Here is a 24,101-nt window from a genome sequence, read left to right on the forward strand (position 1 = left end):
CCGCCTTGGGGCTGGAGCCGGGCAATGCTCCCCCTGGAGCTCCCTCACCGGAGCAGCGACGGGGGTGGGAGAGTGTCAGCCGCGCAGGCCACATGGGGGCGCCGCCGCAGCCCGTGGGGGTGAAGGGTCCGCTGCTCCTGTCTGCCCCGCAGCCTGAGGGGGTGGTGCCTGCGTGCACCCCTGTCACCGCGGCCGCCGTGCCCGCACCCTGCGAGAATGAACAGAACGGCCCTGGGGACACTTCAGGCTCCTGTGGCCTGAGATGGAAACGCGGGGGTTGAGGTCCATCCTGGCCCTCACTGAGGGCGAAGGAAGCAGAGTGGTTAAAGGGCGAGGCCCCTAGAGCGCCGCGGTGGCTGAGAGCACGGGGCAGCGCACCCGCGGGACACAGGGGACACATGGGACTGTCCGGGAGGATGGCGATGGGCACCACGCTGACCCTCTGCGTCGCTCTCCGGGGCGGGGGTGCAGGGTTCCGGCACCTCTGGGTGGGGAGGACAACGCCCGGATCCCTGCCCGGTGGCCCAGGGTGACCCTGGCTGACCCTGCACGTCCCGGCCCACGTGTAAAGGTCCCGCTTCTACGGATGGCCACGGCAGAGAGCGGCCGGAGCAGCACAGCCATGAGTGCGCGGTGTCCTCCCACAGGACCTGCTTCTGCTCCCGACGCGGAGGCGGTGGCCATGCCCACGAGGTCTGAACAGAGAACCGCGCGGTCTGGGTGCCCGCACTGACCCTCTGCGTCTCCACCGCGTGTGGGGGCGCCCGCCTGGCTCCTTTCTGCTGCGCCTGTTCGTGTGCGGGCACCGGGCGCTGCCTGCTCTCGGCAAGGGCCGCTGCCCGCCTCCCGGCTGTCCTTTAGGCCGCCGGGCGCCAACCAGGGCAGGTGCTCACGGGCGCTCCGCAGGATCACCGAGCGCTTTGGAAGATGCCAAGCTCAGCCGGTGCGGCCAGACTCCATGGCGCCATCGCCCTCGGGGGCAGCCGGACACGCGTCTCCGCCGGAGAAACGGTCACTTCCCATTCGACGTCCCCCCTCACAAGTGTCCGCGGCTCCAGGCGCAAAGTGAGAGGCACACCTGCTTCCCGGGGAATGTCATTCGCATCGATCACACGCAGGGCAGGGACCAGCGGCCCGGACCCACCCTCCCCCCGGCCTGCCTCCTCAGGGGAGCCTTGTGCCCTCTCTCCTTGGAGGTCCTCGCACGACCCACCCGGCTGCTGCCGGCTCACACCCCCTACGGTCTCCCTCCCACCCCCTGCCTGCCGGCTCACACCCCCTACGGTCTCCCTCCCACCCCCTGCCTGCCGGCTCACACCCCCTACAGTCTCCCTCCCACCCCCTGCCTGCCGGCTCACACCCCCTACAGTCTCCCTCCCACCCCCCTGCCTGCCGGCTCACACCCCCTACGGTCTCCCTCCCACCCCCTGCCTGCCGGCTCACACCCCCTACGGTCTCCCTCCCACCCCCTGCCTGCCGGCTCACACCCCCTACGGTCTCCCTCCCACCCCCTGCCTGCCGGCTCACACCCCCTACAGTCTCCCTCCCACCCCCTGCCTGCCGGCTCACACCCCCTACAGTCTCCCTCCCACCCCCTGCCTGCCAGCTCACACCCCCTAGAGTCTCCCTCCCACCCCCTGCCTGCCGGCTCACACCCCCTAGAGTCTCCCTCCCACCCCCTGCCTGCCGGCTCACACCCCCTAGAGTCTCCCTCCCACCCCCTGCCTGCCGGCTCACACCCCCTAGAGTCTCCCTCCCACCCCCTGCCTGCCGGCTCACACCCCCTAGAGTCTCCCTCCCACCCCCCTGCCTGCCGGCTCACACCCTCTAGGGCAGTGATGGGCAACCTTTTGAGCTTGGTGTGTCAAACTTCGCCAAAAAACTGAGCATAACTCGGGTAGTGTGTCACTTTGAGGAAAAAACATTATTTCGCAAAGGTTTCATCCTCGGCATGCGGCCGCCTCAGCGGCCGCGTGTCATCAGAAATGGCTACGCATGTCAGTGCTGACACGCGTGTCATAGGTTCGCCATCACTGCCCTAGGGTCTCCCTCCCACCTGCCTCCCACCTGCCTCCCACCTGCCTCTCACCGGCACCCACTTCCTCTCTCTCCTTTCATTCTCCCACGTGCGCCAGGCCCTCAGGGCCCGCCCCGCCCCCTGCACAGCTGGGAGCCCTCACACACTCTCACTGCAGGGCCACGTCCTGAGCGCCAGCCGCGTCCCGCGCGCAAGCTGGACGGGAAGGCATGGCTGTAAGGCGCTTCCCCGCACTTGTCCAGACGCTCTGGCACTCGCCCCCGGGCAGGAGCAAAGGACCAGGAGCTACCGCACACACCGGGGAGCCCTCCTGAGGTCCCGGCTGAGCACACGGCGTGGCCTCTGTGCAGAGGGGAGCGGGCGGGGCTGAGTGCGCTCACGCGGGCGTGCTCACAGGCGGGCTCTGGAGAAGGCCTTTGGGCAGAGACTTAACAGAAGAGAAAGACAAGCCTGCCAGTGCCGGGCGGAGGTTCCGGCGGGGAGAGCGGGCCCAGTGGGGACAAGCCGGGCACTGGGGACCTTCAGAGAGTCCAGCGGGAACAGAGGAGGGTAGGGGAGGCTGGGGGAGGGTGGGGGAGGGCAGGGGAGGGCGGGGAAGGGGAGGGGAGGGCAGGGGAGGGTGGGGGAGGGCAGGGAAGGGCGGGGGGAAGGGCAGGAGGGCGGGGGAGGGCAGGGGGCAGGGGCGGGCGGTGGATCACTGGCCCACCGCTTGGCATGGCGGCCTGAGCGTGAGCTGGAACGCCTCTCTTCCTGAGCTCCCGGTGCTGAGGGCCGGAAGAAGGCGCCCGTGGACGGCGCGCCCCAGGCCCCTCTGTCCCCGGATGCACCTCCTTCGCACCCGCCAGGCTAAGCCCGGTGACAGCGGAAGTGGCTGCAGGGGGACGGGCACCTCTGTTTGCGGAATAGTCCGGTCACATTACCGTCTCCCAGAGCGCCCAGGGCCCGTGCGGGGAGACTCCGGGGGACTCGGGACCTGTGGTTCCCGGGGCCCCAAAGCCAGCGCAGGGTTGTGTCTGAGGTGAAATGAGCCCTATGGACACAAAGCGGGGCCTTTGTCGATGATGTTTTATGGGGTCAGTAACCCTGAGTGTATGTCCTTTATTGGGTCACATGCGACACAGGCACAAGGCCTTTCCCTGCCGCCCCTCCCTGGCTCCCTGGGCGGTCAGGCCGCGTCCTGCCCCGGCCCCCTGCCCCCTGTCCCCTGCCCCAGGCCCCCTGCCCCCTGCCCCCTGCCCCCGGCCCCCTGCCCCCTGCCCCCTGCCCCAGGACCCCTGCCCCCTGCCCCAGGCCCCCTGTCCCAGGCCCCCTGCCCCAGGCGCCCTGCCCACTGCCCCTTGCCCCAGGTCCCCTGCCCCCTGCCCCCTGCCCCCCTGCCCCTGGCCCCCTGCCCCCTACCCCCTACTTCCGGCCCCCTGCACCCAGCCCCTGCCCCCTGTCCCAGGCCCCCGGCCCCAGGCCCTCTGTCCCCGGCCCACTGCCCCGGGCCCCCTGCCCCCTGAACCAGGCCCCCTCCCCCTGGCACCCTGCCCCCTGCACCCGGCCCCCTACCCCAAGCCCCCTGTCCCAGGCCCCCTGCCCCAGGCATCTTGTCCCAGGCCCCCTGTCCCAGGCACCCTGGCCCAGGCACCCTGCCCCAGGCCCCATGCCCCAGGCCCCATGCCCCAGGCCCCCTGCCCCAGGCACCCTGTCCCAGGCACCCTGCCCCAGGCACCCTGCCCCAGGCCCCCTGCCCCCCTGCCCCCTGTCCCCCTGCCCCCTGCCCCCCAGGCCCCTGCCCCAGGCCTGATTCTCCTTTGTTCTCACATCAACTAACAGCGTTTCTATTTCTCCTCTGGCTTCTCTTCTCTCGAGGCAGGTCCTGGTGTCCCCATGGTGACCGTGCACAACGCTACAGACCAGAAAAGTAAGTCCTTCGGTTTTCCTCACATCTTCCCGCCACGGAGGGGGGGGGGGAGCAGCTGACTCCCCAGATAACCAGCGCGTTGTCCTCTTCGGAGCCAGAGGTGGACGGGCCCTCACCCTTCCCAATGCCCCCACCACCGCCAGGATCACTGCAATGTGGTGGGAAGGCTGGGAGGCCGCACACCCCACCCATGCACCCACCCTCACCACCCACCCTCACCACCCACCCCACACCACCCACCCTCACTACCCACCCTCACCACCCACCCTCAACACCCACCCTCACCACCCACCCTCACCACCCACCCACACCACCCACCCTCACCACCCACCCCTCACCACCCACCCACACCACCCACCCTCAACACCCACCCCTCACCACCCACCCCCCACCACCCACCCTCACCACCCACCCACCCCTCACCACACCACCCACCCCACACCTCACACCCCCCACCACCCACCCCACACCTCACACCCCTCACCACCCACCCACCCCTCACCACACCACCCACCCCACACCTCACACCCCTCACCCACACCACCCACCCCACACCACCCACCCCTCACCTCACACCCCTCACCCACACCACCCACCCCACACCACCCACCCACCCCTCACCACCCACCCCACACCACCCACCCCACACCTCACACCCCTCACCCACACCACCCACCCCACACCACCCACCCACCCCTCACCACCCACCCCACACCACTTACCCCACACCTCACACCCCTCACCACACCACCCACCCATCACCACCCACCCCACACCTCACACCCCTCACCCACACCACCCACCCCTCACCACCCACCCACCCCACACCTCGGCACCTGTACACACACCGGGCACCTGTACACATACACCGGGCACCTGTACACGCACACCGGGCACCTGTACATTCACACCGGCACCTGTACACATACACCGGGCACCTGTGTACACACACACCGGGCACCTGTACACTCACACCGGGCACCTGTACACATACACCGGCACCTGTACACTCACACCGGGCACCTGTACACATACACCGGCACATGTACACACACACCGGGCACCTGTACACTCACACCGGGCACCTGTACACACACACCAGCACATGTACACTCACACCGGCACCTGTACACATACACCGGGCACCTGTACACACACAATGGGCACCTGTACACATACATTGGCACATGTACACACACACCGGGCACCTGTACACTCACACCGGCACCTGTACACGCACACCGGGCACCTGTACATTCACACCGGCACCTGTACACATACACCGGGCACCTGTATACACACACACCGGGCACCTGTACACTCACACCGGGCACCTGTACACATACACCGGCACCTGTACACTCACACCGGGCACCTGTACACATACACCGGCACATGTACACACACACCGGGCACCTGTACACTCACACCGGGCACCTGTACACACACACCAGCACATGTACACTCACACCGGCACCTGTACACATACACCGGGCACCTGTACACACACAACGGGCACCTGTACACATACACTGGCACATGTACACACACACCGGGCACCTGTACACTCACACCGGCACCTGTACACTCACACCGGGCACCTGTACACACACACCGGGCACCTGTACACTCACACCGGCACCTGTACACTCACACCGGGCACCTGTACATGCACACCGGGCACCTGTACACTCACACCGGGCACCTGTACATGCACACTGGGCACCTGTACACACACACTGGCACCTGTACACACACACTGGGCACCTGTACACACACACCAGGCACCTGTACACACATACTGGGCACATCTACACACACACCGGCACATGTACACACACACTGGGTACACACATTGGGCACGTACTATGGGAACATGTACACACACACTGGGCACCTGTACACACACACTGGGTACACACATTGGGCACGTACTGTGGGCACATGTACACACACACTGGGCACGCACACTGGGCACATACAACACACACTGGGCACGCACACTGGGCACATACATGCACACACTGGGCACACGCACACACAGTAGGGCTCGGTCTTCCTGCTGAAATGTGGGAGCAGAACAGGCTGCCCGTCTCCCTGTCTGTCCGTTGCTATTGGCTTTCGAACGATTCTAGCCGCTAATTTCCCACAATTCAGCCTCGTGATCATTTCTTAGTGCCCGAACCAACGGGGTCTGGAAAAAAAGCCTGGGGCCCCACCGCATCTGCCACTGGGCACCGCTGGGCACCGCTGGGCACCGCTGGGCACAACCGGGGGAGCAACCTGGGCGCAGTCTTTGTTCCTCTGCATCTGATAACAGCTAATCCCCCAAATGTCAGAGGCAGCTCACATTTAATTAAGGAGTGGCCATTCGTACGCTGCAGCCTGGAGGTGCCCCCGGCCCCCAAGTCAAAAGCGGAGTCCTTCAGGGGACATGCCAATCTTTTCTTATTTCCTCCGCTGAGCCCGGGCCTCTGTGAATGCAATTATGGGGACAAATAGCACGGCTTAACTCCACTCCCCGTGGGACAGCAGCTCTCTGCTGATAAAACCAGCTGTGTGGGCAACCATTGAACGAGAAATCTAATATTTAACTGAATTTAATAGCCTGCTGCCTCGGTGCCTTTCCGGGGAGGGTGGGATTTCAGGGCAGGGAAAGCTACGCAAATGCAGGCAATGCATCCACACGGTTAGCCCGCGGCGCTCCCGACGAGCCACAGCTCCGGGAACGGCCAACGCGCGGTTTGGTAGCAAGTCAGTGTGCGCATTAACTCCAGGCCAGCTGGAGTGCGCGTTTCTCCTCCAGGTCAGCGTCGGAGATGGCGGGAGGTCAGCAAATTCAAATGCACACGTGTGGAGAGAAGCGCATAGTCTAAAGCTGGGGGAGCTCTATCCACTCCTCTATTTGTCGTTGTTAATCCTCACTGGAGGGCGTTTTCCCACTGATTTGTGGAGCGAGTGGGAGGGAGGGAGAGACATAGAGGGAGAGAAACATCGCGGTGAGAGAGACCCATCCATTGGTTGCCTCCCGCCTGGGCCCTGACCAGGGCCGGGATCAAGCCTGCAACCGAGGTACATGCCGTTGACCAGAACTGAACCTGGGACCCTTCAGTCCACGGGCTGATGCTCTTTCCACTGAGCCAAAACGGCTGGGGCCTCTCTCATTCGGAAATGTGGCTGCCCACGTCAGCCGGGCCACCAGCCACTCTCCCGCAGCGTGGCCACTTCCCCGAACGGGACGGCCATCTCTGTTCTTGTTGTAGAGGCGTTGTACCTGTGCCCCTGCTCACTCCGCTCACCTCTGTGAGTTCCCATTTCTCTAGTGTGAGGCGCACTCGCGCACCCAGGCGCTTTGTTGTCACACCTGGTTTACGTCGCAGGCGGAGAGCTCAGGACCACGGGGCTGGGAAGTTGAGGCTTTGGGTGCCTTTGAAGTCCCAGGGAGTGCCTCTTGTTCCTTCTTGTTGTTAATCCTCACCTGAGGATACTTTTCTCATTGATTTTTTTTAAGAGGGAGCAGAAGGGGGTGGGGGAGAGAGAGATGGAGAGGGTGAGAAACATCAATGTGAGAGAGACACATTGATTGGTTGCCTCCTGCACTGCCCCAACCGGAGCAGTGATTGAACCTACAACCCAGGTATGTGCCCTTGACCAGGAATCGAACCTGTGACCCTTGGGTGTGTGGACCAACACTCTAACCACTGCTCAGGGTGGGAGTGCCTATTGTCCTTAAAGGGATGGTGCCACATTCATTGTAACACAGTGTGTGCTGTTTAATCTTTAAGATGTTCATGAAGGTTTCAACATGATTTGATGAGCCCAACACAGAGTCCCTTGAAGATAAAATTCCCTTTCATAATGAACCATAGACTGCCCCCTATGGAGGCTTGATGTGAGAAAGAAAAGAGGAAGTTGGACCGTTTTTGTTACCAGTCAGATGGTGAAATAAGGTGACAAAGCCCTTTCCGTAGGAGAGTAATGAAGTGGGTGGATGGGGGGCAGTCTTCACCCGGAGAAGCAGGCACTGGGGGCGTCTGTGTGCTTTACAACCTAGGGGACAGCCTCCGCGCAGTCAGGGGAGGGGGCGGGGGGGGGGGGGTGAGGGCGAGGGTCAGGCTGACACCTGACATGCTCATCCATGCTGAGAGCCCCCAAGTCCGATAACCTTATGATTAAGGTAAGAAATGTGACTCTTAAATTATCCTAGAAAATGCAATAAAGATCGCATTCCTGTTCTTTCCTCCCTGGGACACTGTGGCCTCTATATTTGGAGAACCATTTGTCCTAACACACACACACGACATTGGTTTCCCCAAACCAGCAGTCCAGAAATCAAACATCCCCAAACCGATAGAGTACGAGGCACCCACACAGCAGGGAGAGCTTCCATCTGCCCAAGCGCCTGACTGTCCCGTCAGCAAGGTATTGAGTGTCCCGTGTCTTGGGCCTTGGGGTAGAATTGTACGGACCGCCTCCAGGACTGGTGTAGGACTCAGCGTGTGGTGCACGGGAAAACCTGGGCTTCAATAAATGTTGGCTGACTCTGACTGTATTCTTTCTTCTCTCTTTCAGAAATGTTTGACCTGGAAACAAATGAACACGTACGGAAGGCTATAAATGACCGGCAGATGCCCAAAGTGGAATATAGGCAAATCAAGATGGAAGATTACAGTAAGTGCTGCGTCTTTCCCTTTAAAAGGAAAAGCAAACATCTGATCTGAAACGGCCCCCCGGGCTCCCATGCCCTGTTCCCTGCTGAGATAGTTTCTACATAGAGTAGTGCAGGGCATTCTGGTACAGAGAAGCCACTTGGCAAGGCTCTATACCCCAAGGCAATATGTCAAAGGAAGTCTAGCCCACCCACATGGATGACATCCCTGACTGGTTCAAACTTCCATACAGAACCTGGAGGCCAGGTATTCAGATCCAAACTCATGAGAACCCTCAAATTAACTAGATATACGCTTTTGTGCTGTTCTTTTATAAGGAAGAAACAAAAGGTAAGAAAGCAAGACCATTTTAGATTGCTAGTGATGATGGATAGGTGGGTGGGTGGATGGATGGATGGATGGATGGATGGATGGATGGATGGATGGATGATGGAGGATGGATGGATGGATGATGGATTGATAAAGATGGATGGATGGATGGATGGATGGATAGATGGATGATGGATTGATAAAGATGGATGAATGAATGGGTGATGGAGGATGGATGGATGATGGATTGATAGAGATGGATGGATGGATGGATGGATGGATGGATGGATGGATGGGTGATGGAGGATGGATGGATGATGGAGGATGGATGGATGGATGATAAATTGATAGAGATAGATGGATGATGGATAGAAGGATGATGGAGGATTGATTGATGGATGGATGGATGATGGATGGATGGATGGATGGGAGGATGGATAAATACACAAGCAAGCACCTTCCACATGTTTGTCCTGACCACACCCCCAAACCTTCCGTGTATGCTGCAGACCTCAGGACAGGCCCCCTAGCCTGCAGAATCCAGTACAAAATGTACATGTGGGCACTTCATTCACAGTTTATTATGACGGCAGAGCATTAAGCCCAAGGCAGGCCTTATGGGGCCATGTGTGTCTGCATGGGAAACACGCTGGGAAGCCCGCCAGGTGGACCTCCATGGCCAGACTTCAAATTCCTGACTCACCCCTGCCCACTGCTCAGCAAGTGTTCCAGAACCCCCTCACATTGTCTCACACCTGTCACTTCCTACCGCAGCCTTTGAGGACAGATCGCATCCCTTGGTGAGGTTCGGCTTCATCTCCTAAACCCAATGCCCCTTCTCCAATGCAGCCTGCACACTGCTATCACAGGCACAGTCCCCAAACCCCAGGCCAGTAGAGGTGATGCCATCCCCTCCTCAGAAAGTGCAGAAAAGGCCTTCAGAAGCCAGTTACCAGCCTTCCCTTCTGCCGCGTGAGCTTCCTCCCAGCCTGGGGTTTGACTCACAGGCAAATGGAAGTGAGGATGCCCCGGAAGCTGAAAGACTCTGCTCTGCAGACCTGCTATTGTGTGTTGTGTTGTGTTGTGTTGTGTTGCGTTGCATTGCGTTGTGTTGAATTGTGTTGGTTGTGTTGGTTGTATTGTGTTGTTTAGTTGTATTGTGTTGCCTTGTTCATTGTGTTGTGTTGCATTGTGTTGAGTTGTATTGTGTTGTGTTAATTGTATTGTGTTGAGTGGTTCATTGTGTTGTGTTGCTTGTATTATGTTGTATTGTGTTGAGTTCTGTTGTGTTGTGCCATGCTGTGCTGTGCTGTGTTGTGTTGTGTTGTGTTGAGTAGAGTCGTGTCGTGTTGTGTCGTGTTAGGTTGTGTTGTGTTGGTTGGTTGGTTGTGTTGTGTTGTGTTGTGTTAGTTATATTGTATTGTGTTGTGTTGTGTTGTGTTGAGTCATGTCATGTTGGGTTGTGTTGTGTTGATTGTGTTTGTTCATTGGAGGCTGCAGCTTTCCTCCAAGCAGCACGCCTTCTGGAAAGACTCTCAGGAAAGCAAGCTGCCAGTCCTGGCCAGCTCGGCCTTGGGGCTTATCATCGGTAGCAGGGAGCAGCGCAGACCATGTTTTATGGATATTTCAGTGATAAAGTCAGAGCCTGCCTTTGTGCGGTCCCCCGGCCATTGACCCAATTTGCAAGCCATTAACATTCAGTCAGAATCGGGAATGAGACCTGGTCAGAGCAGCTCCCAGTGGGGAGCAGGGGTGTCCTATAGTAATTCAACTGGGAAAGCTGCTAATTCTGATTTAATTGGTAATCTGGGTTGTAGTTAACATCAGTAAACAATTTCTATGTTGGGAGGGAAGGTTTGGGGGAGGACAGAAGAAACTGGTGAGGAAAATCCACCCAGTCACGGATGCCACACTGCCAAGGACCAGATCTGGGTGGCCTTGGGCTACGCCAGCCCTCCCGTGGTGTGTGGAGGGGTCCAAGCCCACAGGCAGGCACCTGCCCGCGCCAGCCTGTGCACAACAAGGCGGGCAGAGCCCTGGTTCTGCAGAGAGTCCCAGGGTCTCCGTCGCCCCCTGGCTGCCCTCGGGCCTCACGCCTGCCCCTCCATTCCTTCCTCCTCCACTAAATGGCACTTGCAGCTGCCCCGAGGGTCCACCCCTCCAGGCCTGGGTCCTCTCTGAGCAGAGAGAGCCAGTCTTGCTGTGTCCCAGTTCATTCTGTTTGCGAGATTGAACTGAAGCTTCTAATGGAGACACTGAGCCTCAAAGATGTTGGGTGACTTGCCCAAAACCACACAGGGAGCCCCAAGCCACCCTGGCCCCTTCCTCTCCGGTCACGCGGCCCTGACCCTCCGCCTGTGTTCTGTGTCTGCCCAGGCCTGTCCATGCAGATCCTCAAGCCCGCGACCTTCACGGATACCACGCACTACCCGCTGCTCCTGGTGGTGTGAGTACCGCCTCTTCCTCCTGGGCGCGCTCTGGGGACTGAGGAACCCCGATAAAGACTGAGCTCTTAACCAAAGGACGGGAGGGAGAAACGCTGTTGCAAAGTAAAAGCTTAGGTTAGCCTTCAGCCACCGCCAGGTCCTCTTCAGTGACGCCACGCGTCAAAGGGCCACGGGCTCGGCGGCCCCGGCGGTGTCACAGACAAGCAGGTCCGAGCCCGTCCGGCGGCTGCCGTGGTGTCGTCGGGCTCAGACAGTGTGCAGAGCTGATGGTGAAGTCGGACCCACCTGGCAGGACAGGGGGGCTCCGAGCCCCCGGGAGGCCTGGCAATGCTGGCACTGCCCACGCCACCCACCGGCCAGAGGTCATTTCCAGCCACAAAACTGCCATGAACCCCATGCATTTGCCAACAGAGACTCATCTCAGACACGCCCGGGCTCCGAGCAGGCCCTGGTCCGGGTGCGAGAGCAGGTGGGTGAGCTCTGCCCTCTGAGGAGGGCGGAGTCTGACCAGGTCCTGCCTGAGTGCCACATGCCAGTGCCGTGCTGCACCAGGTGCTGAGGGTGGCAGTGCCCGCTCACCGCAGGGAGCACTCTTCACGGTCAGCACATCTCTGTATGCGCCCGCCCTCCCCCCCGGCCCGGCCTGTGGGCGCAGAGAAGAGAGAGCCCTGAGCCTGCCTGTGGGGAGCCAGCGGGCTTGCTTGGGAGGGGTCAGCATGGGGCAGCCTGGGGTGTCCAGGGACCACAGGGACCACACCTCACAAATGTTGGGGAGCCCGAGGAGCCGGCCACCTGGCCCAGCTCCTTCCTGGGTCAGGGCGCTCACCCAACGGGAATGAAAGGCGGGGCCAGACGGCTGCCGGAGGGTCCCAACCTGGTTCCCTGCGCCCCTGACCACTTCCTCACTGTCTGCACAGGTCAGCGCTTTGCCGGCCTCCACACACCACACAGCACACATATACACAGCACACAGCACACATATACACAGCACACACCACACATATACACAGCACACAGCTCACATATACACAGCACACAGCTCACATATACACAGCACACACCACACAGCACACATATACACAGACACACACCACACATATATACACAGCACACACATATACACAGACACACACCACACACATATACACAGACACACACCACATATACACAGCACACACCACACACACACACACACACACCACACATATACATAGCACACGCCACACACATATACACACAGCACACACATATACAGACACACACCACACAGACACATACCACGCATGTACACACCACACACATACACACACACTACACATATACACACCACACACTACACACAGAGACACAGACACATACCACACATATACACACCACACACATATACACAGACACACACCACACTATACACAGCACACAGTACATACCACACATATACACAGATACACAGCACACATATACACAGCACACACAGATACACACCACACACCACACATATACACACCACACACTGCACACATATACACAGATACACAGCACACATATACACAGCACACACATATACACAGATACACACCACACACCACACATATACACACCACACATATACACACCACACATATACACAGACACACATATACACAGACACCATACATATACACTGCACACATATACACAGACACACACCGCACACCACACACATATACATAGACACACACCACACAGCACATACCACATGGCACACACCACACAGAAATATACAACACACACAAAACACATATATACACAGATACACCGCACATAGCACGCATCACACAGAAACACACAGCACACACTGCACACCCCGCCTGCCCTCCCTCCGTCCCTGGCAGAAAGCCCCGGGGGCAGTGACGGCACCGGCCGCTCTCAGGGTGGCGCCACCACCTGCCGCTGCCCCTGGCCTCCCACCCGCTCACCTGCCCCACCAAGGAGAGCGATTTAGGAGCCGCCCATGCCCACGCCCACGCCCACGCCCACGCCCACGCGTGCACGGGGAGTTGCTAAACTTGCAGGTCCCCATTTGGAAGGGCCTGTTTGCAGCCAGGCGTCTCCGTGGTGTGAATGCCGGGCCTCCGGGCCTCTGTGCCATCCGCCAGCAGGGGGTGTCCCCGCGTGGGGGCAGGAAGACGGGCTCAGTGAGCGCTGGGGACTCTGCCCCCCAGGGAGCGGGCTGCCTGGCTCTGTCGGAGGCGCAAACGCAATGGCACCGGTGGGCGTGGGCGCTGTGTCTTCCGAGTTACCGAAAAGAGACTCTTCAGACCAGGGGTTCCACTAGGGCAGCAAGCCTGTCCTGTCGCTCGGGCCTGGCGGGCGCTGAGGCACACAGGCAAGGCCACCGGGCGGGCGGAGGGCGTCTTCGTCCCACACCAAGGCCCTTCGGTGACTCCCAGCCGGTGCCCGCGCTCCGAGGGCCTCCGCACACACGTTCATCATCACCCAGGGGTGGGCACGATGCCATCCCCACCCACCTGGGAGACCAAACTGGGGCGCGGAGGGGTGGGTGGCGCAGGGGTCGCGGCCCTCCAGGTGAGAACCCGGTGCCCGCCGTCTTCTGCAGGGACGGCGCCCCGGGCAGCCAGAGCGTGGACGAGAAGTTCGCGGTGACCTGGGAGACGGTGCTGGTGAGCAGCCACGGCGCCGTGGTGCTCAAGTGCGACGGCCGGGGCAGCGGCTTCCAGGGCACGAAGCTCCTGCACGAGGTGCGGCGGCGGCTGGGCCTGCCGGAGGACAGGGACCAGCTGGAGGCCGTGCGGTGAGCCCTCGCGGGAGGGGGCGGGGTGCATTTCCTCGCGGCCTCGCCGCGGCCTCTGCTGTCTTTCTGGTCCGCGCACACGTGTTGCAGGCAGCGTAGTCCCAGTGAGCACGCCGGCGAGCAGAGCCCTCCCACATCACGGCTCTCACGCAGCCAGCTCGTTGGAGGTTTAATAATAAAACCCGGTGCAGAGGCCGAGCCCTTGCCCGTGTCCACGCCCACCTCTGCCCCCTCACAAGGAGGAGAGAGAGCACGTGAGCGAGGGTGGGTCCACACAGCGGGTGCCCCGTGACAGGACAGGGCCCAGGCCCGCCAGGTGGCCGGTCAGAGAACCTGCGGCCTGAAGACTGGCAGGTCTCCTAGTCGCTCCCCGACGCACCGGCCAGGGTCGGCGGCCCCGGGAGTGGCACAGACGGGAGCCGCTCAGCACCAGGCATAAGCGCTCGCAGTCACGACTGAGTTGGTTGCTGCCCACGAGGAAAGGACCTCGGGCCCTGTGCCGGCTGCCCCGGCCCGGCTCGCAGGGTAGGAAGCGCTTTCACGGACGTCTGGTGCGGGGGTGGCAGTGCCAGCAGACAGACCACCGAGAGGCCCACGCAGCCGCAGCCTCAGACTCACGTGCTCAGAGTGACAAGAAGGGCAGGAACACATGAACAGCCCAGACCCAAACAGGGGCCTTGGCGGGGACGCGGAGTGTGCTGCTGGACGTTGCGAAGGGCCCAGAGCTGAGGCCTGAAGCGGCTGAAGGACTGAGCGTGCGGCTCGCCCCTCCCCCGTCCCCCCAGCCAGCATGCCTGTGTGCTTTCAGGCTTAAAAGATTTCACGTCACTACCTTTGCAAAACACTTCCTCCCTCGTTTTAAAAGGGTGGATGGCCGTGGTGTGCGCCAAGTGGCCAGTGAGGGATGGATGCCGCTCTCCCCAGGGAGTGGCGGGAGGTGGGCGCTGGGCGGCATGTCCAGAGCCCTGTGTGTGCCAGACAGGCCCAGAGGAGGGAGAAATGTCTGCAGACCCCATGGTCCATGAAGGTGCAAGGACATTAACACACACACACACACACACACACACACACACACACACACGTGCACGCGCGTAAGGAAGGGTGTTGGCTCTGCAAGCTCAGAGGGTGGCCAGCCTCAGGGCTGCTGGATCCAGGACCTCACAACGCTGCCAAAGACCCAGGCCCTCGGCGTCTCCACTCAGCTGATCACAGCACCCCCAGCCTGGCTGGTTGTCCTCATGTGCACAGAATGGCTGCCAGGAGCACGCCATTGCATGCTTCTGCATCCACCATCGGCAGGCTAAGAAGGGAACCACTTCCAGAAACTTCCAGAAAGGAAGGAAGGAGCTCCCAAAAGCACCCAGTACAGCGCTCCCTACATCTCCTGCCCCCTCTAGAACCCAGAACCTGCCGGGACATGCGGGCAGTTGTCCTGAGGGAGCAGGTCCACCGTGGGCCTGGGCTGGGCTGCGGGAAGGAGATTGAGGGGTGGGTGCCAGGCCAGCGGCCAGCAGTGTCCACCACAGAAGACGCCTCAAGCTGGGCGAGCAGCGACAGTGGACTTCGTCAGTAGCCGTGGGGCTTGCCCTGCAGGGTTGACAGCAGTTTCCCTGACTCACTATCCCTCCTCCTTTGTGCCTTTCTGCCCCACCACTGCCTCCTCCTGTCTGACCCCCCGGCCCCCGTGGAGCACAGGGGCCTCTGCAGTCACCAAGGGACACATGTCCTCTGGCCACGTGGCCGTGTGGCCATGTCTAGCTGGTCCCCTCTGCCTCGGGGACAGGGACAGCAGGCATTTCACACAGTGTTTTCTAAAAATAAGGGATTGATCTGCCATCTGTCCAAAATCAAAGCAGAACCTGCTCCAGAAAAGCAGTCAATAGAATCGAGTGTCCCCCTCCCACAGCTCACAGGAACAGGAGCACATGGCCACTGCACACCCACGGCCACCGCACACCCATGGCCACCGCACACCCACAGCCACCGCACTCCCACAGCCACCGCACACCCACAGCCACCGCACACCCACGGCCACCGCACTCCCACAGCCACCGCACACCCACGGCCACCGCACTCCCACAGCCACCGCACACCCACAGCCACCGCACACCCACGGCCACCGCACTCCCACAGCCACTGCACACCCACGGCCACCGCACACCCATGGCCACCGCACACCCATGGCCACCGCACTCCCACAGCCACCGCACACCCACGGCCACCGCACTCCCACAGCCACCGCACACCCACAGCCACCGCACACCCACGGCCACCGCACTCCCACAGCCACTGCACACCCACGGCCACCGCACACCCATGGCCACCGCACACCCACGGCCACCGCACTCCCACAGCCACCGCACACCCACAGCCACCGCACACCCACGGCCACCGCACTCCCACAGCCACTGCACACCCACGGCCACCGCACACCCATGGCCACCGCACACCCACGGCCACCGCACTCCCACAGCCACCGCACACCCACGGCCACCGCACTCCCACGGCCACCGCACACCCACGGCCACCGCACACCCACGGCCACTGCACACCCACGGCCACCGCACCCCACGGCCACCGCACACCCATGGCCACTGCACACCCACGGCCACCGCACACCCACAGCCACCACACCCCACGGCCACCGCACACCCACGGCCACCGCACACCCACAGCCACCACACTCCACGGCCACCGCACTCCCACGGCCACTGCAAACCCACAGCCACTACACACCCACAGCCACCGCACACCCACGGCCACCGCAAACCCACAGCCACTGCACACCCACGGCCACCGCACTCCACAGCCACCGCACTCCCACGGCCACTGCAAACCCACAGCCACTACACACCCACGGCCACCGCACCCCACGGCCACCGCACACCCATGGACACCACACTCTCACAGCCACCGCACACCCACGGCCACCGCACCCCACGGCCACCACACCCCACGGCCACTGCACACCCATGGCCACCGCACACCCACAGCCACCGCACACCCATGGCCACCGCACACCCACAGCCACCGCACACCCACAGCCACCGCACTCCCACAGCCACCGCACTCCCACGGCCACTGCACACCCATGGACACCACACTCTCACAGCCACCGCACACCCACGGCCACCACACTCCCACAGCCACTGCACACCCATGGACACCACACTCTCACAGCCACCGCACACCCACGGCCACCACACTCCCACAGCCACTGCACACCCATGGACACCACACTCTCACAGCCACCGCACACCCACGGCCACCACACTCCCACAGCCACTGCACACCCATGGACACCACACTCTCACAGCCACCGCACACCCACGGCCACTGCACTCCCACGGCCACCGCACTCCCACAGCCACCATATGCATGCGGGCTTTCAGGAAGCTGAGGCCTAAAAGTTCAAGTCCAAGAAAACTCGGCTAAGCTCTGTGTAGGGTTCAGGTCTGTGCTTTCATGTGTCAGAGAGAGAGCCCTTTCATTTAAGACACCACAAGGCCAGGCCAGCACCCAGCTCCCGATCGTCCCACGGTCCCCCATCATCCTCCCCCTCCTGCTTTCATCCTGGGGCCCACGTGGCACTGTCCTCCTCAGGTGACAAGCGCAAAGTCCCTACACAGGCCCAGCCCCTGAGCAAGGGAAGTGGCGGTCATGGGAACAGCTGGCGCGGGCACAGCCCCGGGTCACACGCTGGGTCAGACAGAGGAGGCAGTGGGCGGGCTCCTGGGGCCAGCCCTCACCCCAAGGACGGGCAGGGCTTTGCCAGCAGGTGATGGGATGCCCATTCCAAACAGAACGTTTTGGGAGCAAAGGTGGGGTCATGCTGGGCACAGGCGGGGGCCGTGAGGGGCAGGAGGGGCAGGCGGACTAGGAGGGTGCTAGAAACACTCAAACTGTAATTTGAGGAGCAGTGACTAAAGGAAGCACGAGGCGGGGAGCCCCTGCCAGGAGCTGGGGACAGAGGACGCCTCAGGTGCGGGGAGCCCAGCTCCCTGACCCCCAGCCCTGCACACAGAGCTGGAGCCCCCTTTGACCCCGGTGACCCCGGAGCCCCTCCCAGCATTGGGTGGTTGGGAGTCCCATGGTCTGAGTGAAGGTGGCACAGGAGGGCAGGGACCCCTGGGACCTGGAGCCCCCGGGCCTGGCGGCTCTGCACTCAGGGCTCCCGCAAGCGCAGGGCCTGGACGTCCTCCAGAGGTCTCCCAAGGCACCTCGCAGTGGCACGTGCACAGCCGGCGCCACCACGCTGTGACTAACCCTTCTCCTCTCGGCTCCGCAGGAGGATGCTGAAGGAGTCGTACATTGACAGGACGCGCGTGGCCGTGTTCGGGCAGGTAAGCTGCGCTGTCCTTTGCCTGATCAACCCTGACATTCAGGATGGGGACTGGCACGCCCCACCCCCAGGCCTGGGTCAGGTTCACTGGAACGTCTCGGGTGGAGCAGTGTGAGCACTTTGTACATGTGAGGGTGGCGCTGGGGGCTCCCTGGGGTTCCGGGAGCGGGGAGGGCCACGGCCGCCGGGATCTGTGGACTCTGGCTCGTGGACAGACCACCCCGTGGGACGCTGCTCTCGGCAGACCCTGGTGGGCCATGGGGCTCTCTGGGAAAAACCCACTCCGCAGGCTTCGTCTTCTGAAGAAGTGCTCGGCTCACAGCTAAATTGGGAGTAAGGTGCAGAGATGCCCCACTGTCAGCACCCCCCCCCAGGTGGTACCTTATTCCTTGGTGGCCCTCCACCCACACGTCATGTCGCCCGAAGCCCACGGTCCGCATGAGGGCTCACGCCCGGTGCTGATCATGCTATGGGTCAGGACAGACACGTGCTGACCGGAGGGTTTCATGGCCCTGAAATCCCCTGTGCTGCACCCACTCGTCCTGCTCACCCCACCGGGCGGCCTTCCTCCTGGTGAGGCTGTGCCTCTTCTGGGGCGTCCTCCGCTGGCAGCTGCGCCGGCCATGGCCTTGGCACCGGCCGCCATGTTCTTGCTCTCCACCAGACTTGAAAAGGGTATCAAACTTCAGCCACGCCAGAGGGTAAACATGCATCCATCACCATCTCTCCACCAACAATGTGGGGGCTCACTATATTAAAATTACAATCTGTTTTATTTTTTTAATCTTTATTGTTGAAAGTATTACATATGTCCCCCTTATCCCCCATTCATCTCTCCCAGCCCGCCCCCTGCCCCCCGCCCCAGGCCTTCAGCACCCTATTGTCTGTGTCCATGGGCCATGCCTATATGCAGGCAAGGTCTTTGTTTGATCACCTCCCACCCGCCCACCCTCCCCCGCCTTCCCTCCGAGATTCCGCACTCTGTTCCATGCTCCCATGTCTCTGGGTCTATTTTTGTTCATCAGTTTATGTTGTTCATTAGATTCCACATGTGAGTGAGGTCATGTGACGCTTGTCTTTCTCTGGCTGGCTTTTTTCGCTAATTACAATCCAATGAGGATGCGGAAGCCACGTGAGTTCCACAGCCTGAGAAGCCAGGCAGTGCTGCTCCAGCGGGCGGAGGAGAGCGCGTCTCGGGTTCCTCCCTGTCCTTTCAGGCGCCGTAGCTCATTTCTTTTCAGTGTGAGCACGGTCCAGGTCAGGATGGACCCATCACTCACCTGCTGAAGGCATCCTGGTTAGCAATTACGAAAAGGCTGCTGTAAGCAGCTGTGTGCCGGTTTTGTGTGGACATACGTTTGCAACTCCTTTGGGCAAATACCCAGGCGGGTCACGTGGTGAGAGTTTAGTTCTGTAAGACACAGCAGAGCTGTCTCCAGAGAGGGTCTGACCCCGGCAGGGAGGGCCGTCCCCGCTGCCAGGGCCTCCCAGCACGTGGGGGGGTGGGCAGCTGTGCTTGTTAAGAACGAACTGCAGAATGGCTTGAGGACATAGGTTCCACTGACAATGCATGGTATTTGGCAGTAACCAAAAAGATCTGCTGTCATCAGACAAGATATTCCTCCGTCATTGAAGGGACACTTCCTACCTAATAAAAGAGTAATATGCAATTGACCCTAACTCCGCTACACCCACAAGCCACGCCCACAAGCCATGCCCACCAGCCAATCAGGAGCAAATATGCAAATAAACCCAACCAAGATGGCTACAGCCACAGAGAGCGGGAGGGAGGCTTGGGTTTCCCAGGCAACAGAGGAAGTCAAGCTTTCCACCTGCCCTTGCTGGCCTAGACCGCCACTCAAGGCTACAAAGTTTCTATTATAGAAGGTAAACAAATCCAAACAGAAATGGCGGCAGCTATGGAGCTGAAAAGAGCAGGAGGCAAGGGTTTCCCCCAGCAGTGGAAGAAGCAAAGCTTTCCACACACCCTGGCTGGCCCAGGCCTCTGCTTAAGGCCACAAAGTTTCAATTATAGAAGGTACATAAACCCCAAAAGAAATGGCTGCTGGCTACGGAGTGAGCAGGAGGCTTGGCTCTGCTCCAGGCTACAAAGTTTCAATTGTAGAAGGTAAATAAATTCCAGATACCAGGGCCTCCTCTTGGGTCACCAGGGTGTGTGGCCGGCCTGCAAACCACCACAGGCCCCTCACTCAGGCCACCCCACGCCCCAAGGGAACCCCCACCCTGATCCGAGACACCCTTCAGGGAAAACCAGCTGGCCCCCACCCATGCACCAGGCCTCTATCCTATCTAATAAAAGAGTAATATGCAGATTGACCATCACTCCAACACACAATATGGCTGCCCCCATGTGGTCAAAGATCCTGCCCCCATGTGGACACAAGATGGCCACCACAAGATGGCCAGCAGGGGCGGGCAGTTGGGAGGCACCAGGCCTGCAAGGGAGGGCAGTTGAGAGGGACCAGGCCTGCAATGGAGGGCAGTTGGAGGCGATCAACCCTGCAGGGGAGGGCAGTTAGGGGTGACCAGGCTGGCAGAGGAGGAAAGTTGGGGGCAAACAGGCTGGCAGGGGAGCAGTTAGGCATCAATCAGGCTGGCAGTGGAGTGGTTAGGGGGTGATCAGGCTGGCAGGCAGAAGCGGTTAGGGGCAATCAGGAAGGCAGGCAGGCGAGCAGTTGGGAGCCAGCAGTCCTGGATTGTGAGAGGGATGTCCGACTGCCCGTTTAGGCCCGATCCCACCGGGGCCGGGCCTAAACAGGCAGTCGGACATCCCTCGAGGGGTTCCAGATTGGAGAGAGTGCAGGCTGGGCTGAGGGACACCCCCCGCCCTGCACAAATTTCGTGCACCAGGCCTCTAGTTTATATATAATACTAGTGGCCCGTGCACAAATTCCTTAACATTGAACAGAAATTAATCAGAAGAAATACTTTAATATTGCTATTCGCCCTTTCTCTATAATAGAGGTGTCAACCAAATTCACAATCGACAATGACAGATCGAAATACACCCATGCGATTGGCACCAGCAAGAGCTTTATATGTATGGCACATGCTCAAGTCAACTTAGCCTTTTATAGATATAGAATAAACTTGCTTAAGTAGACCTGCGTTCTAACGTAGCTCAACTGTTTCCAGCCCAGTGAAGCACCCCAACTTCTCTTTTAGGTAATTGTCAGCAACACAGCAGTAAATATCAACACAAAGCAGATTATTATTGTAGATCATGCAGGGAGAACAAAGGGTAAAATATTTAACTGCAGCAGTGTTTGACTATATTCTGCACAGTGAGAAAACCTGAAGTCATTTTCAAGTTCCACCATTTCTTACTTCTTACCAATCGGGTCAAGTTTCTAAGCTTTCTAAATCCCTGTTTTCCGGCTAATGAAAAGAAAATAGGATTCCACCGAGTCTCCTATCTACCTACTCCAGGACTTCTGTGAGGATCAAATGAGATGAGGCTCATGAAAACGCTTCACAGACATTTGGTTAAAGTGTGAAATGTTTGCACCTGATAATAAAGCAAGTCGTGTTCCTGGGCTGAAGAAACTGCAAGGAGGCTAGTTGCTAGGGAGAGGAAGCTGGGTGTTGCTACGTGATGTCATTACCTGAATGGACACTTAGCATATTAGCCTTTTATATATATAGATGACAAGCTTACACATTCAGGCCATCAACTGTGCATTCTGTGGGGGTGGGCAAACATGGGCTTCATACAGAGTCTCCAGCAGGAATGTGGGTTCTCAACACCCACCCTCCCACACCAGTACCCATTTGCTCACACACACTCACACACTGACACACAGTCACACAAACACAACCATACACACACACGTTCACAATCACACATACTCATACACTCACACACAATCACAATCACACACATAAACAAACACAAACCCACATACACTCACACGCATTTACATATTCACACACACACTCATACACACACAATCACATTCACACACATACTCATGCACATTCACACACTCATACACAAACACATGCCCATGCACACTCACACAAACACACTCACAGAAACACACACTTGTACACACACTCACACACTCATATACAAATACATGCTCATGTACACTCATACACACACGCACACACTCATGCACACACACAAATTCATCTACAAACATGTTCACATACATTCATGCACACACATACACGCAAGCACATACTCAAACACACCCACTTACATGCAAACACACTCATACACACTCACATACAAACACACGCTCACACACACTCGCACACTCATGCACACGCAGCATTAACAGTTCTCCCCATGCCCTGGTTCTCTTGGCCTTGGTCTCCCTCCAACCTTTGCTCATCAGAACATCATATCTGTGCCCCTCCCTCTGGGTCTGGGAGACCAGAGCACATCTGACCCAGGAGTCTGTAGGCGCCGGGCAGGTAGGAGTGTCCCGTTTTGCTGTCTCTGGGAGGCACACATGGAAGCCAGGGTCTTTCATGTCAACCCCAAGGCAAGGACAATATCAGAACTTAAGGAATGACCCCTGTGCAGGACACATGTGGATGTCTGTCTCATGGCCGCCCTCAGACCCCGGTCCTGGTCGGCCCTCCCTCAGAACCACAGAAAATCACAGAGTGGATTGGCTTTGCCTGTAGACAAGGAGTTGGTAAGAAACACGGTAAAAGATGCTCCAAAGGGAAGGACCCGATCACAGCCCTGCGCCCACACAGCCCTCCGTCACCTACACCACACCCCCACCCACGTCACCGTCACAGCACTGGCACTCAGGCCCGAAGGGGCCCAGCCTTGCATCATGTCATGTTTAGATGGCAAGCATTTGCCTTTCCTTTTTTACCTCCCTGGAAAAAAAACTTTTTAAAGATTTTTATTGATATTAGAGAGGAAGGGAGAGGGAGAGAGAGAAACATCAGTGAGAGAATCATTGATCAGCTGCCTCCTGCACATCCCCTACTGGGGATCAAGCCCACAACCCGGGCATGTGCCCTGATTGGGAATCGAATCATGACCTTCTGGTTCGTAGGTCAATGCTCAACCACTGAGCCATGCCGGCCAGGCCCGGAGAAATATTTGAATTTTTTTCTAAGCAGCTGCATGAAAATGGTTGCTTGAGTGGCCAATATGTCTGAGTGTTTTCATGGCTGCGTTACGGACATTTACCCCCATTAACTGTCCTTCTCTCCCAGGACTACGGTGGCTACCTGAGCACTTACATCCTCCCAGCGAAGGGAGAAAACCAGGGTCAGGTGTTCACCTGCGGCTCTGCTCTCTCTCCAATAACGGACTTCAAGCTCTACGGTAATGCTCTCGCCGCCCACACCACCAACCCCTCCCATGACCCCGCCGCCTCCCCTTCAGCTCCGCACCCCGCCAGCCCGCGCCTCGGGCACCCACCGTGGATCATAAGCTACACAAGCTGTAGGGCTCGTGGCAAAGCTCAGAGACAGGGAGGCTCACACCCCTTGTCCTGGTGCTGTGAGCCACACGACCAGCCCTGGTTCTCACCCTGGCCGCAGTGGGCGCAGGGAACCCGGGCGAGCCGGTGAGAGGGGGTGCTGAGACCCTCACGCTGCCCT

The 24,101-nt window shown here is 59.5% G+C and overlaps 1 protein-coding gene across 5 annotated transcripts in view; it reads left to right on the forward strand.

The window, feature by feature from the left end:
- Positions 1-24,101, forward strand: part of DPP6 (dipeptidyl peptidase like 6) — a gene marked incomplete at its 5' end in the record, with an annotated part of 648,278 nt that overhangs the window by 618,769 nt on the left and 5,408 nt on the right. For all 5 annotated transcript variants that reach the window (XM_079786477.1, XM_079786476.1, XM_079786475.1 and 2 more), the window contains 6 exons: positions 3,897-3,944; positions 8,517-8,615; positions 11,300-11,369; positions 13,967-14,161; positions 18,450-18,504; positions 23,712-23,823. In XM_079786477.1, coding sequence (XP_079642603.1) covers positions 3,897-3,944; positions 8,517-8,615; positions 11,300-11,369; positions 13,967-14,161; positions 18,450-18,504; positions 23,712-23,823 — 579 coding nt within the window. The remainder of the gene's footprint in view (positions 1-3,896; positions 3,945-8,516; positions 8,616-11,299; positions 11,370-13,966; positions 14,162-18,449; positions 18,505-23,711; positions 23,824-24,101) is intronic.

Source organism: Cnephaeus nilssonii (genome assembly GCF_951640355.1).
Source record: "Cnephaeus nilssonii genome assembly, chromosome: 12".
Classification (NCBI taxonomy): Eukaryota; Metazoa; Chordata; class Mammalia; order Chiroptera; family Vespertilionidae; genus Cnephaeus; species Cnephaeus nilssonii.